This window comes from Garra rufa, chromosome 4, assembly GCF_049309525.1.
Source record: "Garra rufa chromosome 4, GarRuf1.0, whole genome shotgun sequence".
Taxonomy (NCBI): domain Eukaryota; kingdom Metazoa; phylum Chordata; class Actinopteri; order Cypriniformes; family Cyprinidae; genus Garra; species Garra rufa.
In genome coordinates, this window is record NC_133364.1 from 37,876,194 (window position 1) to 37,894,990 (window position 18,797).

Below are 18,797 nucleotides of genomic sequence, written 5' to 3' on the forward strand. Positions count from 1 at the left end.
TACCAGCACCTACCACTGGCCTCCGCTACATGTCTATACTGAAAAGTTGAAATAATAATATAAAAAAAACTCATCTTGGTCAACATACTTAAGTTTGTCCAGTAAGCAGTTTGGATCCTCCAGTTTTTCAGAGAGCCACTGGACTCCTGATTTTCCTGGGTGATTATAGCTCAGATCCAGCTCTCTCAGGAGTGAGAGGTTTGAACTCAGAGCTGAAGACAAATAACCACAGCCTTCCTCTGTCACCATACAGCCAGACAACCTACAAAAACAACCCCACATGATATTAGTTTGACAACCAGACATTCGATTTTAAAGTCATGTGTCCACCAAAGCATTTTTAGCCAGCTGAAAACTTTATTAATTAATTGGTTATCTGACTAAAAAGAGACAGTAATGAGTGCTGTGTTTCACCCAAATATAAACATTGTTCAACTCTTAGCCATAATTTAAATAAATAAATGTAACATTAAAGTTAGAAGTACTCGAGTAGATATTATTTTAATATGTTTAGTCACTCTCCCGTACATACGGGTATATAAGAGGGCGGCGTGCATCCACTCATTCAGATTTTCGCTTCGGAGCCTCGCTTACGAGCTGTCTTTGAAGAGAAAGAAACAAGAGAAGAGAGTGTCTGCTCTACTCACCGCTGACTCGCACTGCGCTGCTGGGGGAAGATTAAAGATCCTGACATCGCCGTCAGTGCGATCCCGCGAGCCAGCTGAAGAGAAAGCAGCCGGCATTCTTGCACTAACAGCAAGTTTGAGTGCACAGCTGTGCTGAGCTCCTCCCTGGGCAAACCGGGATTCTTAAAAGGGCAAATTTCTACACGGTCATCGAGAGCTTTCCTCCAGGATGTCTTTCTGACCGTGTGTTTCTGGGTGTGGTAGTTTCCTTACCTCATGATTGGACATAATCGCTGCCTCACATGTCTGGGCAGAGTGCACGCTGAGGCAGCGTTTATAGATGGAATGTGCATTCATTGCGAGATGACTACGTTGAGGTCCCGCCTCTTGTGGCACTCATCCTGGTGCCATTCTTCCCGGAGGTGCACAAGGAGCTGATTAGGACCCCTCACCCCTCGCTACCCTCGATGGCGGCGCGGCCAGGGGGTACACGGAGGTTCCCCAGGTTGAGTGTGCGGTTGCGGTGCACCTCTGCCCGCAAGACGCCGCCACCTGGCGTGGTCGTCCACGTCTCACGTCCGGGGCCTGTGGCCTCTCGTCAGCTCTCGCTCCGGGGCTTACAGCGCCGCAGGCCAGGCTGCTACCACCCTGCATGCCATGGCTACCCTGCCAGTATACCAAGCCAAGGCACTAAAACAGCTGCATGAGGGTAGCTCTGACTAGGGTGTGATGCAGGAACTGCATGCGGCGACCAACTTCGCCATATATCTATATATCTATAGCTGAATAGATATATTTTTCTCTTCTATTCCACATGCCTAAACCACATGTGGTCCACCCCCCAACGGCTGCTTCAGTAACAACTGGCACCCCTAGTGGGCCCCTTTTCTGGCCTACAGGGCATTGGGAAGGGTACGTAATGAGACCATTTGTCCTGAAATACTTGCCTGCCAGCATTTGGTCCTCATACGTAACGTGGCTTTGGGATTGTGGCGTTTTGCATAGGTCTGTTCCCATATGTAACGTCGTAGTGCTGGGGTCATCAACTGGCGGACTCCGGTCCGAATCCGGACCCCGAGATGTGTCCATGCAGACATAATGAAATAAAAAAATACCAAACGCTAATTTCTAATAAATAAAATTCATATCAAGCACATCAGGGTCAGCGTTTGGGTGCAGTCGTGCATGCAGTCATGAGAGCAGAGATTGACGCATTGCGAGCAGACAGATGTAGCTTTCAGTGAGTGAAAAACAATGGCATTACGTTGGGGTTACCTCACAATATTTTAAAGATAAGTTTTTTTCTATATACTGTATTTTTATAAATATTTATGTTTTAAACCATGAAGGTGAGCCAATGGATATCACACAGGCAACGTGAAAACTGCACAATATGTGAAAGCGAAAGTAAAAACTGACAGCGCTTTCAACATCTGACGCTGCATTAATGGCGCACATTCTCTCAGAGACAAAGAGAGATGAATCTACTTCATATGCTGATATTAATTTACCCCCTAATATTTCTCTTGTGGCCTGAACATAGAAGAAACGTATTTTGTGTTAGCCATTGCTGCCATTTTCAATCAGCCCGTACGTCTGCTGTTGTCAAAAAGACCAATGTTAAAATCAATCCATGGTTTTAAGCTGCAAACACGTTGTAAAGTTGTAAACTGAAAATGTGAACTGATGGATCGACAAGATAATGTGTTATACAAATGTAAACAATTAAGGCAGTAAAATGTATATGTTATTTAATTATTATAATACTTGATTAATAATAATTGTTTAAAATTAATATAAGAATTGAAACTTTTGACTCTTGAAGGCTGAAATGTGAAGTTTATGATTTATTAAATCTTTTTGTTTTGTGAAACCTGCATCTGAATTGTAAATCATGCTTTATACAGTCTTTTTTTTAATTTTTTTATTCATTTATTTTTTCTTGTGCAGGTCTTACTCACTTTTGTTGCCAGCTATTTTGACAATAATGGCTGTATATTGAGTTATTTCCAATGGACAGTAAATCTATACTGCTATACAAGCTGCACATTGATTACTATAGAAATTAAACTTGGATATATTTTAGAGTATAGTCCCTTGAGTAGATATACTGAAATGGTTGCTGAAATGTGAGGAATTGTGAGATACTCTGTGTGTATATATATATATATATATATATATATATATATATATATATATATATATATATATATATATATATTAGGGCCGGGACTCGATTAAAAAATTTAATCCAATTAATTAGAGGCTTTGTAATTAATTAATCGAAATTAATCGCATATAAATATTTGACCTGAGAACAGTGAGAAGTAAGATTTTTACATGGATTTTTAGTATACCATTGAATAATGACTGAAAACATAAGCTTAAGCAACAAAATATTGTTTATTTTTGTTCAACCAAAGTCCAACAGACCAGTGCAATATTGCCATTAAGTGTAGCAATAGGCTCGATGTGCTGCGGTGAGATGCGAATTCCTTGTTGCATAGCTTGCACACAACCATGCTCTTATCGACGCTTCCTTTCATTCGTTTTTATAACAAAATTTCCCATCCACAGGGCCAACCAAAGCGGTCCCATCAGCTTTTTTGTCCATGTTCACTGTGGTTTGTTTTGCTGCGTCCCAATTCGCCTACTTATACTATAGCCTATAAGTATGTACTCTTTTTGTGAAGAAAAGTACATACTTTTGAGTATGTAGCAGAATAGTTTTTTTTTTTTTAACAAACTTATTAACAGAAAAATGGAATGTATGATAGAAATTTGTATATTTGATGTGCTTTTTTATACAGAAAATGAAAGATTGAATTGTAAAGAACAACATATTATACATTTGTTTGTTTTATTAGGAAAATTCCATATACATAAGAAAAAGTGGGCTCAGTGTAAACCAAATTTTTCTAATTTTATTAACGACTTTAAATTGTATGCAAATCTCTTGGAACAAACAAAAAACAAAAAAGCACTGAAAACATGTAATTGTCACAGGGAGTCAGACTGAGACGTGCGGATCCATTTGCAGCATTTATTGAGAATAGTCAACAGACAGGAATAATCACCGGAAAACAGGAACAACGTAGGAAATCCAGGAAACAGTTCGATACACAGGCAATGGTCGCAATGGCAGGTAGCAGGAATCGTCAACGGGGTACACAGTCCAGAGTCATACACAGAGAAACCAACACAAGGGAAAACGCTCGGAATTACGACCATAGGGAACGGTAAGACTTCGCAAGGTGGCTGTGTGTGTGAGTGGCTTAAATGTAGTCAGTGTGATGAGATGCAGCTGTGAGCGGTAATTAGTAAAGTGAGAGCAGGTGAATGCAGTGATTAGTGCAGTGGCTTGTGGGGAATGAAGTCCATGAAGTGTGGTGCAAGAGTTCATGATGACAGGATAGACCTAGATACGTGACAGAGCCCCTCCCCAAGGAGCGGCTTCCAGACGCTCTAACCACCTAATACAACCTGGAGGGTGGTGGAGCGGAGGCGGAACAGGGGGAGGGATGGAGGGCCAGGTCCATGTAGGGGTACTGGAACCACGAACTGAGGCGGAGCCGACGGAGGGAGAAGCCATGGCGGAGGAAGGGTTGGCTCCTCCATGGGGCCGACCGATGGAGGTGGAGCCAGTGGAGCCCGAGGCGGAACCGGAGAGTCGATGGTCCTAGGTGACACCGAGGATCTGGAGGGCCAAGGCGGAACCCAAGGCTCTGGTGACCCCGGCGGAGATGGAGGTCCAGAGGTACACAGTGGAGCCGGAGTGACAGAGGATCGAGGCTGTGCCCACGGGAGGAAGGAGGTCCACAGAGCCGGCAGGACGGAGTGACGAGGCGCAGCCGGAGGAGTAGAGTCCAGAGGCGAAGGTGGGGCGACGACTGACCGGGGCGGAGCCAGAGAGACGATGGAGCCCGGAGGAGCTGGTGGGCCGACGGCCGACAACGGAGACGAGGGAGCACAGAGCCGGGGTGGAGCCGCAGGGTCGGAGGGCCGAGGTAGAGTCCAGGACTCTGAGACTGGAGGTGATGGTGAGGGATCCTTCAGTCTGGACACCGATGGAGACTGGCAGTCCCACGGCAAGTCCTCTGCACCGAAGGTGGGATGTGGGTGAGCAGAGGGACTGTCAGGAGACAGAGGTGGCGGGACTGGAGCAGCAGGGAGGGTGGGTGGGAACAGTCCATGCATGAGCTCTGTGACCAGAACCGGGCAGACAGGAATCTCAGGATGACTGGAAGGAACCAGCGGAGGCTCTGGAAAGCTGGGCGGAACCAGCGGAGGCTCTGGAAGGCCGGGCGAGACCAGCGGAGACTCTGGAAGGCCGGGCAGGACCAGCGGAGACTCTGGAAGGCCGGGCGGAACCAGCGGAGACTCTGGAAGGCCGGGCGGAACCAGCGGAGACTCTGGAAGGCCGGGCGGGGCCAGCGGAGACTCTGGAGGGCCGGGCGGGACCAGCGGAGGCTCTGGAAGGCCGGGCGGGACCAGCGGAGGCTCTGGAAGGCCAGGCGGGACCAGCGGAGACTCTGGAAGGCCGGGCGGGACCAGCGGAGACTCTGGAAGGCCGGGCGGGACCAGCGGAGGCTCTGGAAGGCCGGGCGGAACCAGCGAAGGCTCTGGAAGGCCGGGCGGGACCAGCGGAGGCTCTGGAAGGCCGGGCGGGACCAGCGGAGACTCTGGAAGGCCGGGCGGAACCAGCGGAGGCTCTGGAAGGCCGGGCGGAACCAGCGGAGGCTCTGGAAGGCCGGGCGGGACCAGCGGAGGCTCTGGAAGGCCGGGCGGAACCAGCGGAGGCTCTGGAAGGCCGGGCGGGACCAGCGGAGACTCTGGAAGGCTGGGCGGAACCAGCGGAGGCTCTGGGAGGCTGGTTGGGAGACCAGCTGATCGAGCCGACAGCAGCGGTGGGTCCTCCACGCTAGACATTAACCTTTGCCAAGCCGTGGTAAAATGTGGGTGCTGTGGTTCTGGGCTAGCGGCCATCTTGTGTGGTGGCTCTGAGCTGGAGTTTACTGTGGGGACATTGTTGTCGTCTTCTTCTTCTTGAATTCCCACAGTAAAAGGAGAGCCACTCATTTGCAGAGCAAAGTCAATGTACGTTTGTAAAGTCCAGCCAGGTTCGAACATGGGCATGAGTGAAGCTAATGGCTCTAAGAGTCCTCCCCGAAAGAAAATCATCAGGCACTGCTCATCCATCGTAGACTGATTAGCCAATTCAATGAAGGCCATAGCATAATCCTCAATTGTCCGCTCACCCTGCTTGAGAAGCATGATCTGTACCGTGGAGTTCGTGCTGGAACCGGATGACATCATACTCGCTGCTGGATTCTTGTAATGGCGAAGTCTTCTGTCACAGGGAGTCAGACTGAGACGTGCGGATCCATTTGCAGCATTTATTGAGAATAGTCAACAGGCAGGAATAATCACCGGAAAACAGGAACAACGTAGGAAATCCAGGAAACAGTTCGATACACAGGCAATGGTCGCAATGGCAGGTAGCAGGAATCGTCAACGGGGTACACAGTCCAGAGTCATACACAGAGAAACCAACACAAGGAAAAACGCTCGGAATTACGACCATAGGGAACGGTAAGACTTCGCAAGGTGGCTGTGTGTGTGAGTGGCTTAAATGTAGTCAGTGTGATGAGGTGCAGCTGTGAGCGGTAATTAGTAAAGTGAGAGCAGGTGAATGCAGTGATTAGTGCAGTGGCTTGTGGGGAATGAAGTCCATGAAGTGTGGTGCAAGAGTTCATGATGACAGGATAGACCTAGATACGTGACAGTAATGCTCTAAAATCATTGAAGTTTATGTAATGTTATTTTTATTTTTTCTTTCTATTTTGTTTCTTCTTTTTCTCTGGCAGCTAATGTTAATTTGACATGAATATGTAATACCTCTTGTTCTTGTGGCATTGAAACAATAAAAAAAAAAATGTAGCAGAATAGTAGGCAAGCTTTGGGACATACTACTTTGTCATAACTGCTTCTTTAACAGACGCTCTGTTGCTTAGTTACCTGAATCCTGTCACTGTTTAAACTGCCCTGTCAATCATCACAGTTAACATTATCTACATTTAGTTTAATTTAATTTCCTACCGTATTAGCAAAGAGTATAGAATACCAAGAGGCGAAACTCTGTTGCTGTTTTGGTAACAGCCACTAGGTGGCGCTTCGGTAGCGCGGCCGCCATTCTGGAGTGAAAATTCCAACTGGACAACAGCACAGAAGCAGACAGAACGACAACGAAATAGAAGTCAAAGTGGAAATAAAAGAATGCAATGACTGCAGGGAGGTAGTGTGTGACCTTAAAAAGTGCAAAAAGTCACTCTACACTGTTAGATTTATTTTACGGATCAGAATTCATCATATCTTACGCACCCAAAATTTTCACAGCCAATTCAGAAGTGCAATAGACAATTTCTCAAATGAAGTCATCAGTAAATGTTATGACTACTACAGTAAAAGTTGTATTGTATTATTACATATGTTTTATGTTATCAATTGTGGAATCCAACCATTACATTTGAGGCAGCCTGCTGTATTTTTATTTCATGCAACTTAATGCATTTACTATTACTATTATTATTTACTATTATAGGTCTGAAATATATATTGTATTTATACATTATATTGTACATGTTAAACCCATGGATCACACTACAAATATCGATGATCTAACAGAACATGATGTATTGCCGTGTCTTTCACAACTAAATAATTAAATAATTTTGGAGTTTTTAGTCATGCTTCAACGGACATAAATATAAGATAACACTGCAAAAACAGTTAACTGTTAAGCTGTTATATTCCTGTCGTATATGTATTGTCTAACATTCCCAATTTTCTGATGCATGTCCTAATTTAATTATATATGTTGGTATTAGTTCAGCGTTTATAATGCTAGAGCAAAGATTTCGCGAAAAATAAATGAAAGACAAAGTCTGTTTTTGATAATATACGTTATTTTGTGTTGTCATATTTTTTTAATAGCATTAATAACAAAGGTTAGGGTACATACAAAACATACAAAAATCCTTTTAATAACAAATGAGTTATGTTTTAATAATTAACCGAAGTAGCCTAATATAACACAAAAATTCTTAAGAAATAAACGGAAAGGAGTAAAAAAAAATATTTAAAAATGTTATCATGATTCAGGCTGTGTATTTTAGCTTTAAAGTACTTTTTTTTTTTTTAAAACAAAGCAGCTGATATATGCCACAGCGACAGCATGGAGGTAGTGGACTGCCGAGTGGCTTTCACTCCAAAATGGCGGAAGCGTAGGGCTGCTACTGGGCGGCGCTGTTGCAATGGAACGTTCTATTGACTTTCACTTCTTGTCAGTATAAGTTCTTTGGTATTAGAGAGAAATTAAGAGGCACGTTCTTTAACGAGTCTTTCATGCCGAGAACTCTGCTCTTGTGTTTGCTTAATTATGCATTTAAACATTAATGACCAAACCTATCATTATAAATGTTGCTGCACATGGAATATAACGTGGATAACATTTAAAAAATATTTTTTATCAGGTTACACACTGATTATTTATCACTTAAACCCCTTTCTCTACCTGTCCGTTGGTCGCTCATATCCTCCATGTTTGTAGTTTAACACTTTTTATGCGTGTTTGTAGTTCTAATCGAATCCTCGTTCACGGCGCAGTGTGTTGCGGGCAATATTAGCCGTTAAGAGTGTGCATTGATCGTTAAGTAGTAGACCATCCGGGAATCTTTGGAATACTTTTTAAACACGCTACGATTTGGGACATACAATACTATTTAGGACAGACACAGCTTTGGCTTGTCATCCAGTGAGAAACGTTCCGCGGTGCAAAACTAAGTGCGATTAAAATGCGTTAAAAAAATTTAACGCGTTATTTTTGTGTAATTAATTAATCTAAATTAACGCGTTAAAGTCCCGGCCCTAATATATATATTTATATATATATTGTGGCGGGAGGGACGAACGACAGACACAGTGGGTGTGGCGTCAGGCCTCGGAGAGGCTTTTATTAAACAGAAAATGAAAGGAAAAGTGTCCAAAGGAGAAATAAAGTGTCCAAATAAAAAGGGGGTCTGGTGTCCTCGAGTGCTGGGGTTCCGTGAAGGAGGGGCAGTGTTCAGTAGGGAAGGGTCCAGGAAAGGGGCGGAGTCCGGCGGCCGCACGCACTCCCCACTTGAGACCGGGGCGCTAGGGGTGGCGGCATCTTCCTGCGGCTTCGTCCTCCTGCGCCTCCGCGGTGCTTCCTGCAGGGAATTCTACGGCCCGGCATCCTGGCCCGTCGGCCATCGCGGGTGCGGTCCTCGGCCTGACCGCGGGTCCGGCATCTCGTCATCTGGTGGCGCTGGTTCCCTCTTCACCCCTTCCTGGACCCCGCGAGGACACCAGCGTGCTTGCACGAGGGAGAGACCAGTCTCCTGAGGAGAGGCGCGCTCGGCATTTAAACAGCGGCGGTGATGAGGCTTCATTCCATTCACGTGTTCCTCATCACACGCCGCCAGCCCGGGATGTTTCCGCGCCCCTCCTCTCCCATACACACCCACTCCCGTCGGGAGCCTGGAGAAGGGCGGCGAATAAGGGACGGGGTGGTGATGATATTAGGGGGGAGGCAGCCGACTCGTCACAATATATATATATATATATAAAGCCTCTCAAAGTAAAGACTATGTGTCAGTTCGTAAATTATTTAAGCGTTTTTTTGTTGTTCTGTCTCTTACTATTCAAATAAACCTACCATTAAATTATAGACTGATCATTTCTTTGTTAGTGGGGAAATGTACAAAATCAGCAGGGGATCAAATATTTTTTTCCTTCACTGCATATATATATATATATTATGTAGAAAACCATTTACCTTAGTATCTCCAGCTTACAGCTCTTCAGTCTATAAAAAAGAAGCTTCACTCCTGAATGCAAGTCATTATTACTCAGGTCCAGCTCTCTCAGGACACAATTTGATGACTGAAGAACTGAAGACAAACTTTGACAGGATTGATCAGTGATATTACACCCACAAAGCCTGTTTGGAGAACAAAACAAACATCATTAATGTGTTTATCAGGTAGTGTTGATAATCTGAAACTGAGTTCCATTTATATCAACAAGGAAATACATGACACAATGTAGTAAAAGAGCATAAGTAAATTCTAAGTTCTTTCTTTATGAAATCAGTAGTTAAAGATAAAATACTTCAGCTGTGTTTTAAAATATTCACAAGTCCTTCTTGTTGTAAATACAAGGAAACCACATTGATTAGCAGTCATTCACAAGGTAATTAGCCTACAAAAGCCAACCTTTGTCTCCTTACATAAACTGATGTTACATTGCTACATTAACAAATGCTACATTTATGGGCAATTCAGGCAGCAATCAGCCTTCAAAAACAATCGTTTGTCTCCATACATGCACAAACTCTACACTGATGGTCAGTCATCAGGCAACAGACATCATTCAGTCTCCAAAAACATTTTCATCACAATATACAATCATATACAGCAGGGCTGCTCAACCCTGTTCCTGGAGATCTACTATCCTACAGAGTTCAGCTCCAACCCTAAACAAATACACCTGAACCAGCTAATTAACCTCTTAAGTAGCACTTGATAATTACAGACAGCTGTGTTGGAGCAGGGCTGGAACAAAAGTCTGCAGGTAGGTAGATCTCCAGGAACAGGGTTGAGCAGCCCTGATATACAGTTTACGATGTAAACAGTGCTGAGATTGCATAATTTCATGAAGAACATTGAAAGAGGGTAGATTGTTTTAAATAATTCTGATATAAACAATTGGTAATAAATCAACAGTTCACAGATTCAAAGGGCAACGATTACGCAAAATCCACTTTTACATGGTGTTTGGCAAATGTGTGTTGGCAGTGTGTGAATATGGCAGATGGCAGCAAAGAGGAGGAGACACACACTTTTTCAAATGAACAAATGACAAGTTATATGATGGTATGGAATTGATAAAACAGTGTTGCTAACTGCTTTCAATTAAAAATAGCTAAAACAGTTGCTAAATGTAGCTGATGAGGATGAGGTCAAAAATGGCAAGTTCACTGATCTATATAAATATATCAGAGTGTTGTAATCTAATAAGGTTTGTCCAAGAAATTGATTTTGTTGCTAGGCTTTTGAATAAAGTTTCAAAAGAGGTGAGAAAGTCACTAAATCTAATGACAAAATCATTAAATTGACAACACTGACACTGACTACAACATAATCAGTTATCAATATTTCGTTGGTCCTCTCTTGTTTTTGCATGAGTTCATATTTTCCTTGCATGAAAGTATGGGCAAAAATTATGACCACACAATTTGGCATGTTTCATTGCATTATTATCAAAAATGAAACAATTGACTCCAGTCAAATATGCAATTAGATTAGGAGCACTCTCTTAAAGGGGATGCTCCTAATCTTGTTACCTGTATAAAAGATACCTGGGAGACAGAAATCTTGCTGATTGATAGGGGAACAAATATTTATTTCACTCATTAAAATGCAAATCAATTTATTACTTTTTTGAAATGTTTTTTTCTGGATTTTTTGTTGTTATTCTGTCTCTCAAAGTTTAAATAAACCTACCATTAAATTACAGACTGATAATTTCTTTGTCAGTGGGCAAACATACAAAATCAGCAGGGTATCAAATTACTCACTGCATATACAGGTGCTGGTCATATAATTAGAATATCTTCAAAAAGTTGATTTATTTCACTAATTTCATTCAAGAAGCGAAACTTCTTTAATGTATACATTCATTCCACACAGACTGATATATTTCAAGTGTTAAAAAGAATATTACTTAAGACCAATACAAAGAAAGGATTTTTAGAAATCTTGGCCAACTGAAAAGTATGAGCATGAAAAGTATGAGCATGTACAGCACTCAATACTTAGTTGGGGCTCCTTTTGCCTGACTTACTGCAGCAATGCGGCGTGGCATTGAGTCGATCAGTCTGTGGCACTGCTCAGGTGTTATGAGAGCCCAGGTTGCTCTGATAGTGGCCTTCAGCTCTTCTGCATTGTTGGGTCTGGCATATCGCATCGTCCTCCTCACAATACCCCATAGATTTTCTATTTTCTATGTTGGAAAATGAAATCTGCATCTCCATAAAGTTGGTCAGCAGCAGGAAGCATGAAGTGCTCTAAACATCCTGGTATACAGCTGCGTTGACCTTGGACCTCAGAAAACACAGTGGACCAACACCAGCAGATGACATCAAACCATCACTGACTGTGGAAACTTTACACTGGACCTCAAGCAACGTGGATTCTGTGCCTCTCCACTTTTCCTCAAGACTCTGAGACCCTGATTTCCAAAGGAAGTGCAAAATTGACTTTCATCAGAGAACATAACTTTGAACCACTCAGCAGCAGTCCAGTCCTTTTTGTCTTTAGCCGAGGCAAGACGCTTCTGACGCTGTCTGTTGTTCAAGAGTGGTTTGACACAATGAATGCAACAGCTGAAACCCATGTCTTGCATATGTCTGTGCGTAGTGGTTCTTGAAGCACTGACTCCAGCTGCAGTCCACTCTTTGTGAATCTCCCCCACATTTTTGAATGGGTTTTGTTTCACAATTGTCTCCAGGGTGCGGTTATCCCTATTGCTTGTATACTTTTTTTCTACCACATCTGTTCCTTCCCTTCGCCTCTCTATTAATGTGCTTGGACACAGAGCTCTGTGAACAGCCAGCTTCTTTTGCAATGACCTTTTGTGTCTTGCCCTCCTTGTGCAAGGTGTCAATGGTCGTCTTTTGGAAAACTGTCAAATCAGCAGTCTTCCCCATGATTGTGTAGCCCATAGAACTAGACTGAGAGACCATTTAAAGGCCTTTGCAGGTGTTTTGAGTTAATTAGCTGATTAGAGTGTGTCACAAGGTGTTTTCAATATTGAACCTTTTCACAATATTCTAATTTTCTGAGATACTGAATTGGGGTTTTCATTAGTTGTCAGTTATAATCATCAAAATTAAAAGAAATAAACACTTGAAATATATCAGTCTGTGTGGAATGAATGTATACATTATACAAGTTTCACTTCTTGAATGGAATTAGTGAAATAAATCAACTTTTTGAAGATATTCTAATTATATGGCCAGCACCCGAGTGTGTGTGTGTGTGTGTGTAAATATATATATATATATATATATATATATATATATATGCACAGTGTTGGGGAGTAACTAGTTACATGTAATGGCGTTATGTAATTTAATTACAAAATAAATGTAACAGTAATTCGTTACAGTTGCTGAGAAAAAATGTTTAATTAAATTACACTTACTTATGAAAATGTTAAAGATTACAAATGGGGTTACATCTAAAAATTTTCTTAAAAAATCTGGGATATGTTGAATAATATTAATCTGTTGCTTTGCCTGTTTTTGATATGCACGATACCTTCTGCTAAGGCCATTTATTAAAGCGGTGCTATTCTGATGCTTTTGATTGGTTTTCTGGTTTGAATTTACGGCGCACCACGTCTGCCAATTACGTTAATCCTCTTTGCCGCTGAAAGCTTTAGGCTACTACAACCAGTCTGAGAGCTGCCACCATGGCGAGTGATAAAAATGCATTTCATTGCTGGAAATGTAAAAATAATTTCACCCTGAAATCCGAGAAGGGCACAAATATAACAGTTCAGTGCAAAATTTGTTTGCCAGCTGTTAAAATACTTTTGACATCAAAGGCTTCAATGTCGAACCTGAGGAAGCATCTGCAGGTATGTAACCTAGCCTTTCTTTATTTTATAAAAGCAAATGTTTTTTGTCATTATTGTGAGTGTACAGAAATAAAAATAGACCCTTTCACTTCGAATGATATATTACTATTTCCTGTATAATAAAAAGCGACGGAGTAGTTTTAAGTCGATTTACTATAGGTGCTATGTGAAAAAAATCCACCAAAATGCGCCAGCGCATTCATCGTCCCCTTTGTGTATGCGAGACCAATATTAAAAACATTCATAACAAATTAGCTAGCCTGCTAGCTGCCTTTACCAGACACACTTGTATTTATGAACCCTTTCACAAAAAATATATAGCTCGCATTTTTTCTCCTTGAATAAGGTTGGTAATGTCAGATCTAATATAACTTAGTTTTTTTTGGCATTGTAGCATACGTTATGACTCACAAAGTTATCGATTTGTGAAATTCAGGGCACCAACAGACTCCTCTGGCCAAAGCGATTTTATCACATTAACCCATTTTAATTTTGAGTGTCATTTGTAAAATCAGTGTTTAGACTACTGCGTGATTTTCAGCTGAAACCTGACTAATGATTTGAAGGATGAAAATCCACTGCAGTTTAGTTTATTTTCGAAAAATATAAATCTATTTTTCTCGAGGGCTTGAAACCTTTCTCTAATGATCGATGTTGACCTAACGTGCCACCTAGTGGACAAATCTCTCAATTAGTTTGTCCCAGTTTGTCTTGCAAAATCGAGCTATTTTGAAATAAATATAAAGATTTTGAAATTCTAACAGTAAACAGAGTGCTACTGTAAGGTCACACCTGCTTGGTATAAATGCTTGAAAATTATTTAGTTGAAAATATCCATTAGAAACTTAAAAGTAATCAAAAAGTAATCAGATGTAATCTTTTTTTTTTTTTTTTATGGAAAACCATTTACCTTAGTATCTCCAGTTTACAGCGCCTCAGTACACCAGAAAGAAGCTTCACACCTGAATCCTGCAGGTAATTATTACTCATGTCCAGCTCTCTCAGGACACAATTTGATGACTGAAGAGCTGAAGACAAACTTCGACAGGACTTAGCAGTGAGATTACACCCACAAAACCTGTTTGGAGAACAAAACAAACAACATTAATGTGTTTATCAGGTAGTGTTTACAATCTAAAGCACATTTGACTTGCATAAACCTTTTTCTGTAGTGATACAGTTGGATGGATATGATAAGAGTTCCATTTATATCAACAAAGAAATACATGGTGCAATATAGTAAAAGAGCATAAGTAAAATTTTAAGTTCTGTAAACAGTGCTGAGATTGCATAATTTCACAAAGAATGTTGATAGAGGGTAGATTGTTCTAAATAATTCTGACATAAACAATGAATAATAAATCAATAGTTCACAGATTCAAAGGGCACACATAAATGTGTGTTGGCAGTGTGTGAATGTGACGGGTAGAGAAAATGATCATACAGCATGGGTTAAAAGAAGGGAAAAAAGAAAAAGGTTTACCCCTAACCACCCCCTAGGTCTGGATCCGGTATCAATAACACAACCACCCTACAATGATAAAAATCCACCCACTTTTTGAAACCCCATTAAACCAAATCTGTCTGACTAGACCTGCCGTTTTGATTCTCAAATCAGTGTGATGACACATTGTTTAGGTCCCGTCCATGGCCACTGACTGACAGTCCACCACTGTTGTCCATTTTCTCCATGCTCAAGCAGCTGAAACCTCAACAATGTCTCGTAAGCAATCCCATTCTTCTGTGTTTGGATGTAAAACTGAACATAAGAGTCTATTTTCTCTTCATATCTGAGACACTGAGGACACAGTGTATTACTTTTATGTTTGAAGGTAAAGTGCTTAAAAATCCACCTAAATACATTTATGTCCGCAACAAATCATTTTCTCCAGACTGCTTTGTGAATGAGGGGCAATACAAGGCAGGTTTAGCGCTTAGGTAACGTTTTAACAGCATTTGTGTGCATGTGTCATTTCGCTATAGCACACAGCAAACATTATCAGTGTATTTGTGTTGTTCATCCGTTGCAAATGGGCTGTAAAAACTCTACATGGACATTAATGTATTAAATGACCTTTCTGGAATGTCCTGGTTCATTCTCATAGGTGTTTTTTTCTGTCTAAGTCTCTCCTTCATTGGTGTCTGACTCTGGTTCATAGATGTTGCTTCTACTAGCTGTTTATTGCTGTAGGTATGCAAAGCAGAAATGTATATGCTACACCCTCTTCTGAAGGCCAGGCAGAAATATGTAGCTCATTTGGATTTAAAGTGATACACCCCCAAACAGCTCTTTTATAGACACACCCCAAAATGACATTTTCCACATGTTTTCCAAGTAGGGATAACTGCAGCCTGGAGCAATGGGCGTGCCGAAAGGTGAGGGTGTGGCAAAAGGTATGGGGCGTGCCAAAAGTTTTCTCATTGGTCTCGCCGAAAAGCAGGGGCGTGCCAAAAGGCTTTGTGAAAACTGCCTGCATGGCGCGGGTTACTGACGTCATCACCACAGCAAGTTTAGGTTATAGTTTCGCTATTTCCCTTTCCTCACTTCATAAATGATCTCAAAATTCTAACTTCATCTTTGTGTACCCTTACGAGTAATAAGGCTATTAAACTAGCTTTTTTTTACTGAGTTTAGTGAATTATAATATTTTATAACCCCTTTGCAAAGTCATGCAAATGTATTTTATTTATTATTTATTTATTTGTATTATTTGTTTTATTGTAGTATTTTTTTATTTGATTTTGTAACTCAAATTTGGTTACTACTATATATATATATATATATATATATACACACCTTACAGTTGTGTCTGCCTTATGTACTTGCAATTGTATATTCTGAAATTTCTATTTTGGTTAATTTAAAGCCTGTTTGATTTGTACATTAATCAAAAACAAATTACAACTATATTTAGGATACAAAAGCCTCTTAACAGTCACACTAGCTGTTCTTGGGTTAAAGTAAATTAAAAGTTGTATTTGTTAACATTAAAGCACTGTGAAGTGAACAAACAACAATGAACAGCTGTGTTTTTATTAACTAATGCTAACAAAGCTTAAAAATGCTGTAATAAATGTATTGTTCACAGTTAATGTTAGTTAATACATTAATTTTAACAAACAAAACCTATTGTAATATATTACCCTGAAAACAATGTTTTGCTCGATCCAGAAAACTAGTTAATAAAACACCACAGAATTGAAAAACGAGTCAAGTGTTTAGTAACTTTCTGCTAAATGACAACTCATTTAGCAAACAGACACAGCTTTATTCACAAATTTTTTTTATTTAGTTTTGTTTTAAATTCAAGTGAACAAAAACATTTATTCATTTTGTAGTAGCAGTCCATTGAACAGAAGCCAGCAAACTCTTTGTCTGAATAGAAGGTTGTGAAGATCCCCTTCTTTCCATTGTCACTGTATCCAAAGGTGTTTTTGTAGATGTATCAACAGTAAGCACACCTGGTGAGCTCAAACTCCACTCTGTATTCTTTCCTCACTTCTGGACTGACAGATTTACAGTTAACAATACCTACACAAGTAAAAAAAAAAACTCTGAATGAATGCAATAAACTTTCTATTTATTATTTCTATTAATATTGCCATAATAAATAAATTGTACATCTGTGACATTTTAAGATGACTTTCAGAATAAAAAACTATATTTGATTGCTTTTATTCATTATATATATATATATATATATATATATATATATGCATGCACACATTTTTTTACATTGTTTTTATATTAAAACATTATGTTAACCTACTGTACTTGTAGTCTTCAACCTTATAATGATCAACAACAGTAACGTTAAACTAATTACTAAAAGCTTTGAGATATAACGCAAAGTAATTTGCATTAGAACAAACTATCGTAATATACATAACTACGTCATATAAAGCATAGATAAACATATGATGAATTACACTTACCACCGCAATCTTCTCTTGCCTAAAGGAAATTACTTAATGCTGATTGGCCTTCTTCTTCTTAAAGTTTGTTTGGCGGTTTGCAAACCAACTGAAAAGTTACCGCCACCAGCTGGACTGGAGTGTGGAACAAAAGTTTAACGCTGATTGGCCAATACAGTAAAAGTGAGACCAATGAGAAACCTTTTGGCACGCCCCCTACCTTTCGGCACGCCCATTGCTCCAGGCTGCAGCTACCCCTGTCTCAAGTTTTCTACAGCCAGCTCACACACCAGAGTACCCCACGACAAAACCAACTAAAGTGTATAGCCCTGTATGTGAGTACAGCCCACTACTGACTGAGTAAGGTTAAAAGAATCCAACACAGTTAAAATAACCTTGTACTAGAGGCCTATCTGGACAACAAATATGAAAATTAAAATGACCTAGGATAACAAGACTATTACAACGAGTTATCATAGAAATTCCCAAAGGAAATCTTTATGTTTGGGAGGTCTGTATAAAAGTGCAAAAATAACAGGCATAGTCAAGTTCACTCTAAATACTTGCACCTCAAAGTTAACAAACTTCACTGCCGAGACAGGCTTGGATTTAAAACACTTCCTAAAAATAGTAGCAACATCCCCACCCTGACCCACAGTCCTTAGAGATCTAGGCTGTGTGAAGAGATCAGATCAATAATTTAAAACATTTTATTAATAATAGACCTAACATTTAACAAGGCTATCTTTGTTAGAGATACATACTCCAAAGAAAGAAAATTATCAGTGGAACTGAACAACCACAACCAGAACAGAGTACCTTGCATCCCAATGTCGTAGTGTGAAACACTGGACCACAGGGTCAAAGCTGACCACCACTGAGCTCGCACTGTGGCAGATGTGTGGAGGCTGAGCATACATTTGGCCTTCTGAAATCAAGGTGGTGTGTTCTAGCTAAACATTTGGACACTGGCCACAAATTCATGCCAACAGTTGTACTTGCCTGTTGCATTCTGCACAACTTGTATGAGAGAGAAAAGCAGAGGCAGTATCCAGTGGCGTAGCGCAAACTGCGTTGGCCCACCCGCAAGAGTGGAGGCGGGGCCCCTCACCGCATAATTAGATGAATATATATTACCTTTAAAATCCTCCAAAGCGCCCCTTTCTCCTAGCATTTTTCTGTGCAAAGTCCTTGACAATGTCTGTTATGTCCATCTGACGCGCGTGCTGGCTTTCAATGCTGAGTATCGCAAGTTCAGAAAGTCTGTCCTGGCTCATTGTGCTTCTCATGCAGGTTTTTATTAGTTTTAGTTTAGAAAAAGATCTCTCGCCACTTGCCACTGTGACGGGGATGGTTAAAAAAAGCTTCAGAGCTGTAGCCACATCCGTGACACTTGGTAGAATAGATGTATGCTTCAGAATCAGCAGCTCTGCCAGATCTTTAATTGAGCCCATTTCAAGTTTTTTTATCTCAGAATGTAGGGAACTTTGAAACGAAAGCAACTGTGATGGAAATTCGGAGGAAATATCA

The 18,797-nt window shown here is 40.8% G+C and overlaps 1 protein-coding gene across 1 annotated transcript in view; it reads right to left on the reverse strand.

Annotated features, from left to right (window-relative positions):
• LOC141332929 (NACHT, LRR and PYD domains-containing protein 3-like) overlaps positions 1 to 18,797 on the reverse strand; it is a 443,961-nt gene that overhangs the window by 25,583 nt on the left and 399,581 nt on the right. Inside the window, exons 6-8 of the mRNA XM_073837888.1 lie at positions 14,263 to 14,430; positions 9,484 to 9,648; positions 89 to 262 (exon numbers count right to left, since the gene is read on the reverse strand). Coding sequence (XP_073693989.1) covers positions 89 to 262; positions 9,484 to 9,648; positions 14,263 to 14,430 — 507 coding nt within the window. The remainder of the gene's footprint in view (positions 1 to 88; positions 263 to 9,483; positions 9,649 to 14,262; positions 14,431 to 18,797) is intronic.